At 35.8% G+C, this 8112-nt stretch overlaps 1 protein-coding gene across 1 annotated transcript; it reads left to right on the top strand.

Annotated features, from left to right (window-relative positions):
- Positions 1-6114: 6114 nt before the first annotated feature.
- On the top strand, positions 6115-6579 carry LOC149240411 (uncharacterized). The gene has a single exon (XM_089370166.1). It carries the CDS (start codon positions 6115-6117, stop codon positions 6577-6579), a length of 465 nt encoding a protein of 154 aa, XP_089226292.1.
- The last annotated feature ends 1533 nt before the right edge of the window (positions 6580-8112 follow it).

The following is an 8112-nucleotide window of genomic DNA, read 5'->3' as shown; positions in this document are numbered from 1 at the left end:
TATGCACAGCAAGAAGGAATAGATTTTGAAGAGACCTTTGCTCCTGTGGCAAGACTAGAGGCCATCCGAATGTTCCTTGCTCTCTCAAGCTTTCAAAACTTCAAGGTATTTCAAATGGACGTGAAATCAGCCTTCCTGAATGGAGACTTAGAAGAAGAAGTATATATTGAGCAGCCAGATGGGTTCATTCTTGGGAATGATCCAAACCTTGTATGCAGATTGAAAAAGGCTCTCTATGGGCTCAAACAAGCCCAAGGGCTTGGTACTATCGGTTGGACAAATATCTTCACCAACAAGGCTTTTCAAAAGGATCAGCAGATAGCAATCTCTATATAAAAGTTGAAAATAACAAATTGCTAATTCTTGTTGTTTATGTAGATGATATTATTTTTGGCAGCAATGAAGAAACTATGAGTCAAAACTTTGCCTTGGTTATGCAGAAAGAGTTCGAAATGTCACTTCTTGGAGAATTGACATATTTTCTTGGATTGCAAATCCAACAAAATGAAGGAGGTATCTTCTTGTCTCAAACCAAATACCTCAAGCAGATCTTGAAGAAGTATGGCATGGAAGAGTCAAAACCAGTATGTACACCCATGGTTACAGGATGCAGCCTCAGTGCAAATGATGAATCAGCAGCAGTTCACCAACCCACTTATAGATCCATGATTGGGAGTTTGCTTTATTTGGCAGGTACTCGACCAGATATTACTCATGCAGTAGGGATGGTTGGAAGATTTCAAGCCAACCCAAAGGAAACCCATCTTCAGGCAGTCAAAAGAATCTTCAAATATCTTCAAGGGACCCAAAACTATGGCTTATGGTATCCTAGAAATACAGATCTCACTCTTCATGCTTACACAGATGCAGATTGGGCTGGAAGTGTGGATGATAGGAAAAGCACAAGTGGAGGTGCTTTCTTCATGGGTTCCAGATTAGTGTCTTGGTTCAGCAAGAAGCAAAGTTCGATTGCCTTATCTACAGCTGAAGCAGAATATGTGGCTGCAGCATCTTGTTGCACACAACTTCTTTGGATGATGCAGACCTTGCAGGACTTTCAAATCACTTGCACTCCACCTGTCTCTATCTTATGTGATAATACAAGTGCAATCAGCATTTCAAAGAATCCAGTCATGCACTCAAAGACCAAGCACATACCAATCAAGTACCATTTTCTTCGGGAACAAGTGCTTGAGCAGAAGGTCAAATTGGAGTATGTTCCTTCTAAGGAGCAAGTTGTTGATATTCTCACAAAACCACTGCCCAGGGAAACTTTTGAATATCTCAGACAAAAGCTGGGAGTAGTTGATGCTTCATCCTGTTGTTGAAGTTTGTTTGTTCTACAGAAAAGTTGGTATACGCAGGTTACGGAAGGGATATAAGCGTATACACGCGGATTTATGATGAGTAAGTCGCGTGTATGCTGGACGCTTGTTGCAGAAAGAACATCCGCGTACATACGCTGTTTTATACAGGATAAAACGCGTATATGAAGTTCTGAACAGCAAGGGAAAACTCTGAAGTTCTGAACAGCAATAGGAATGTCAGAAGTATTCAGGCACAGTTTCAGGAAGTGCAACAGGCACAGGTTCAGGGGGAGCAGCTCAAAAGTCTCATAAAGCATTGTTGGCATTCAGATGTTTTGGTTGTTGGTTTAAGGAGAAGGAGCTCAGAAAGAAATTCTAGGTGCTGATCTAACAAGATGTTTATCAGATGCTGCTGGTGTCTCTCCTAAGTCTTGGTCTAGATCTGTTGTCTCTATGTCATGTATCTCTCTTGTATCTTTTATGGTGTCAAGGTCATGTAACGGCCTTTGTTGGTTTCCCCACTATGCCTGGGATGAATGATGAAATGTTCATGTATTATCATGTATCTTCACATGGTTAGGTGGATGAGTCAATATTGATGTATCCCCACTTGGTTGGGTGGATGAGTCATTTTTTTTGTATATCCTCACTTAGTTGAGAAATGGATGTATGTATGAGTCTTTGGTGATAGGAAGGTCTTTTATGATGTATAGAGTCATGTTCTTCTTGAAGAACATCTTTTGCAGATCTTGCCTACAGTCAAGGGGAGCATGAACAACACTTGGTGAGCAGGATGGATAGATTGGTACTCTTTGGCATTCACAAAGGGGGAGCACACTTGGAGATTCCAGCATGTACTCAGGGGGAGTATGGACAGCAGTATGGACAGCAGAAGGATTACCAAGGAAGAGAATATCTTGGTCCACCCTTTGCCCTTGATGTCAAAGGGGGAGAGTGACTTGGTGTGGTGGTTGCCATCAAGTCCAAAGGGGGAGATTGTTGGCATTATGGTTCAAGTGTTGTCCTTGATGGCAACTCACTCAGTGGATGGTACAGGTGCTCAGAGGTTAGTACAGGTGATGGCAACTTAATCAGAAGACAGATCTCAGTACAGCATGGCAAGAAAGCTCATACACGCTGTTTCGTTAAGCTTAAGTCGCGTGTACACGCAAGTTCGATTCAGAAAAAGCGCGTGTATGTGGAAAGGTTCCTTTGGTTCATGGTGGTTAGACCTTGGAAGTTGTGCCTATGATTTCGGACCATTATGTCTCGACGGGCGTGTCGATCCCTAGTTTTAAAGTTGATGGTATTGTGTTACTATGGTTTTGGCTCTTGGTATTGAGAAAGGCCTAAGGCTATATAAGGAGAAGAAGATCATTAGGCAAACATCATCTTTCGACAAGGCATGAATATCTAAGAGAGAAAGAGATCTGATATGCAGGTTCTGAGTTGGTTGATCTAAGCCAAGGAGAGATCACATCGGTTAATGGAAGACTAGATCTAAGGATAGATCGGGATCTAATGGTTTGAAATGCACTATCATGATATGGTTGATTATGCGTATTTCTAGATCTGCATATTGTCGCAATGTTACGTTCTGAGTCTAACTAATATCTGGTACAGCTGCAAATTGAGAAAGTTTATTTTTAGATCTGTACGCAGGTTGGCTTCGGTAAAAAGGCGTGTATACGCGGTTTCTGCTCATTAAAGTAGCGTATATCTTTTGAAGCTTGATTTGGGTTTACAGTGGGGTCTGACTGTTATTACAGAGTTCTGTAGTCTGGTCTGTGTTCTGGTAACTGGTGATTGACAGGGTTCAGTGGTTCAGTGATTCAAAGTTGGGTTGTTTTATGCTTCAATGATCTGTTGTGAAAATTGAATGAATTGTGGTCTTCAGATTGTAATGTTGAGCTTCAGGAATATCCAAGTCTGAAAATGTATGAAAAGTGATACCTGGAAGAAGGAAGATTGTAGGTCAGCACCTACGTACTAGTATCTTGGCTAGTACAAAAGCAAAGGGGGTTGAAGCTCCCTTCCAAGGAAGTTTGGAGAACGAGAGAAGGTTGAAGCCTTCTGCAGGTTGTAGCCTGCGTACTGGTATAAGGCTGCACCAGTACAAAAGATTGTAAACTGAAGTTTCATATTAAGAAAGATAGAGACAACTTGCAGCAGGTGGTTTTCACCCACATTGGGTTTCCACCTTATATCTTGGTGTTCATGTGTGTGGCTTTTTATCTGTTCTGTTATACTGCACATGTTTACTGTTAATATGATGAATAATGTCCTGATGCACTTAATTGAAGAATAAGCCAACTAAATTGTGAGTTTTCTGCTTATACGCTGTTTTACTTCGTCACAGTAGCGTGTACACGCTGGTTCACTTAACTGAAGTAGCGTATATGTTTTTGGGCATTTAAAAAGTTTGATTAATCTGATAATACTGATTCACCCCCCCTCTCAGTATTATTTCCAACAATGTATATTGGAATAAGTGGCGTGTTGAGCTATCTGACTTGGTTCAACAAATTGGGTGTCCTACACTATTCTTTACATTAAGTGCTACATATATACAATGGCCAAATTTACATCAATTAATGCCAGGCACATGCCCTAGAGATCCAAAGGAATAAAGGAAATGGAGGATTTAAAATGTAATTGATAATCCTCGTATTGTATCACATTATATGCACTTAAGGCATACAATATTTCGATATGAAATTTTTGAACGTTTTCATCAAGCTACAAATTATTGGTGTCGCTATGAGTGGCAAAATCACAGGTCTCCACATGTGCATGGATTTCTATGGTCAAAAAATGATCCTAACATGGACACGATGAACTGGGATGATCTACTGCAATTTAGATTTTCAAAAGAATATTTTGATGGATGTGTACATGCAATGAATCCACGTGATAGACATCAAAGAAATATTCATTTTAGACTCAAGATTGATGATCACCCTTGCTTAAATAACACACAACAAATATTTCGATCTGATCCTATAATTGATTATGGATAACTTCTTAATTATGTTGAGCCTCACATCACTTGCAATGAGAGATCATGCCTTCGGAAGAAGGCAGGAATATTGGTATATCGATATAAGGCACCATGGGATTTATGTGAAGAGTCCAAAATTTATGTTGATGAGAATGGATAAAAGAAGTATGAATCAAGATGAAATGATGATAGACTGAATACACACAATCGTAAAACATTGATGATGTGGAGGTATAATATCGATTGGAAACTTTTTCTTTCAAAGCGCATTATCATTAATTACATAGAAAAATATGGAGAAAAATCTGAAAAAGAATCGGAAACATTCGATGATATGTTGATCATGTTTCTTCTACTCAAAATCCAAATGAACTAGTAGCACGTGCATACATGAGTTTTTTGTGTGAAACTATTATTGACAGGGATATAGGTGCACAAGAGATATGTCATTTGCTTCTAGAGCTCCCGCTTTTTGAATGTAGCCATCAATTTGTGGTTCTAAATGTTGGTAGGAAAGTTTTCAAACTAGTACAAATTGATACATATGATGTTGATAATGACAATTCCCTTATTGATGCATATGTCAAGCGACCTTCCCATTTTGAGCACCTTACAGTGATAGATGTTGCAAAATCATGGTCATATGATCAACGTCGATGTGGGGAGAAATGGTTAGAAAAGAGGAATGGAGTTATTGTACTTGTGTTTCCTCGATTTAACTCAACTGCTAATCAAGAATGATGACAAGTTTATAGAATTTTGTTGGTCTGAGTTAGTATTGTATAAGGAATTTCGTGTTTTCAATAGAGGTATAGGTTGTGAAGATGATGAGATAATGCATAATTGTGAAAGCTTTGATACAAGCCATGGTATGTTGACTACAATCTATTTCCTTTAGTTTATCTAGTTGATACTAATGGAGAAGAAGTTCAGAATCCACCTGCAGATTCTAGGGAGAATGAGTGGGAGATCATTTGTGCATTGTATCAGAATAAATATATAAATTACAATGAGTTTGAGATGTTGGGACATAGAGATCGTGATCGTGCACATAATTGGAACACACATTTTGTTGATGAAGTAACTTCCAATCATGTTATTCATTTCATATCTGAAAAGTGAAAGTTGAATTTGATTCATGCTAACCAACATGCAAAGTCTTATTCCATTGAAAGTTTGGGGGTTAAGCAAAGAATAACATTTGATATTGTCCTTGACCATTATAGATTAGGGGTTGATCAACTACTTATGATAATCCAAGGAACTGTAGGTACAGGAAAGTCTTATTTGATCAGAGCTATTAAAAATGCCCTTGAAGCTGAGTCCTTTCTGGAGAAGAGTCCATTACTTCTTTTAGCTCCTACAAGGGTTGCAACTTTCAACATATCTGCAAGAACAATTCATTTTTCACTTCAAATTCCAATCAAAGACATGTCATCTTTGAAATGAGCAAGTTTAATGGCCCTACAACAAGAGTTGAAGCATGTGAAGTATATCTTGATAGATGAAATGAGTTTCATTGGAATAAATTTATTACAAAACATTGATAAGAGGCTTCGATAGGCTTTCCGAGAAAATGAGAATATTATTTTTGGTGGGAGGTCGATTATATTGGTTGGAGATTTGGGATAATTTCCTCCTGTTCTAGATAAAACAATATATGCATGTGAAGGTATTGAAAAATAATTATGGAACCCATTCACAACGGTTGTGACCCTTGATACCGTGTTTCGACAATATGGACAAAGCAATCAACAAATATATTTTTGTCGTTTGTTAATGAATGTAAGGGATGCAATACCAACTATGGAAGACTGGGAAGCACTTATGACTTGTACAAATACATGCTTGGATCCTTCCACAAAAGAGTCCTTTGATAAGGAAATACATTTGTTTGCAACAAATGATGATGTAGAAAATCATAATAAGCTTTGTTTAAGAAGCCTAAATTGTCCCATTACAGCCAGTGTTGCTACAAAAGTAAAAGTAAACTACATGGAAATAGATGAGGAAGAAATGGAACTTGAGTTACTTATTGCAATTGGAGCTCAAGTGATGCTTACATCAAACATATGGACTGATGCAGGACTTGTAAATGGTGCTCTTGGAATTGTAGAAAAAATTGTGTATAAACCTGGAAAATCACCCCCAGAACTACCCACATATGTTTTAGTAACATTTGATAATTATATGGGAGTACCGTGGGATGGTTCATCCCCTCAAACAGTTCCTATTACACCTATTGTAAGAGGTAGTAGAAAACAACTTTGAAACTTTCTTGGGGATTAACAATACATAAGTCACAAGGATTGACTTTGGAGAAAGCTACTATTAATATTAGGAAGCAAGAGAGACAGGGTATGATGTTTACTGGAATATCTCAAGTTAAAGATATGAATGGTTTATGATTTCAACCTCCCTTTTCATATGATCGATATGTAAAGATGGAAAAAGTAGCAAGTGTGACTGTAAGAAAAAAAGAAGAAGAGAGATTGAGATCAATCACATTGTAAACTATTTTCTGATTGACTATATTCTTATTATTTGCATTTTCGATCATTCAACATTCTAACTTTGTATTCAACATTTGTTTTCTCATAATATATAATCATAGACATATTAAATATATTTAAAATGAGCATGTTAGTTATATGTTCAACATAATTTTTGTGACAATGCACAATTGAAACCAGCCTAGATCCATATTAACTTTGGATCTATCAAGCGCCGAGAGGGATCAAATATCTCAAGGTCCAAACCTTTCCTCCCATTTTGCACTCAAAAAAGAGGTTTGCACCTCGAGAGATTGATCCCTCTCGGCGCTTGATAGATCCAGAGTTAAGATGGATCTAGGTTGGTAATTATATATATATATATATATATATATATATATATATATATATATATATATGTATGTATGTATGTATGTATGTATGTATGTATGTATGTATGTATGTATGTATGTATGTATGTATGTATGTATGTATGTATGTATTTCTATGTTAGGTTAAATAGTTATAAAACTATGTTGTGTTATATTTTATATATAGAACTATAATATATAACTATGTGATGTTATAGTTAAATAATAATTAAATATCATTATGTTATGTTAGATATATGTGTGTGTTATAATTATATATAGATAAATATTATATATAGCTAAATTAAATGTTTTTCTTTATATAGTGACATGATGTTAGTTATATATATAGAGAGAGAGAGACAGAGACAGAGAGGGAGAGAGAGACAGGGACACAGAGAGAGAGATATTCTTAGATTTTTAACTTTAAACATTAATAATTTATTTTTAGAACTAGAAGTGTACTATATTTATTATTTAAAAACTATTTAAAATATAAATTAATTTACTTTTAAAATAAAAATATAAAATAAAATTTCTTATTTTATAAATAGAGTTTCACCATGAGCAACCATATTCATCATGTCTATTGATTATAGTTTGGTTGTTTTTTGTTTTAGTGTTTTTTGGGGTATATTTTTGGTCAAATTTGTTAGAAATTTAAAATGCATTTTAAATAACAAAAAATTAAAAAAATATTTCACAACATTCCTAAAGAAAAACTTAAAATAGTTAGAAAAAAAATGTTTTTACGATTCAAAATCTGAAAATATGCATTTAATAAACAAAACTATGTAAGTAAGAAAAAAATTGAAAACCTAAATTATAGTTTTTTTTGTGGTTTCTAAGTGTTTTGTAGGTTGTTCTGAAGGGTTTTTTTATTATTTTTTGTGGTCTTCTTGGTTGGTTTGTGATTTTCTACGTTCTTTTGAAGAATTTTT

Source organism: Pinus tabuliformis, chromosome 8 (assembly GCF_031772625.1).
Source record: "Pinus tabuliformis cultivar Carrire ecotype Pingquan chromosome 8, CPIR1, whole genome shotgun sequence".
Classification (NCBI taxonomy): domain Eukaryota; kingdom Viridiplantae; phylum Streptophyta; class Pinopsida; order Pinales; family Pinaceae; genus Pinus; species Pinus tabuliformis.
Note: the sequence above shows the minus strand (reverse complement) of the source record. Positions and strands in the feature narration are given on the sequence as shown.

Bases quoted from the DNA above. Each gene is read 5' to 3' on its own strand.
- LOC149240411 (XM_089370166.1), top strand. From the start codon at position 6,115: ATGGAAGACTGGGAAGCACTTATGACTTGTACAAATACATGCTTGGAT.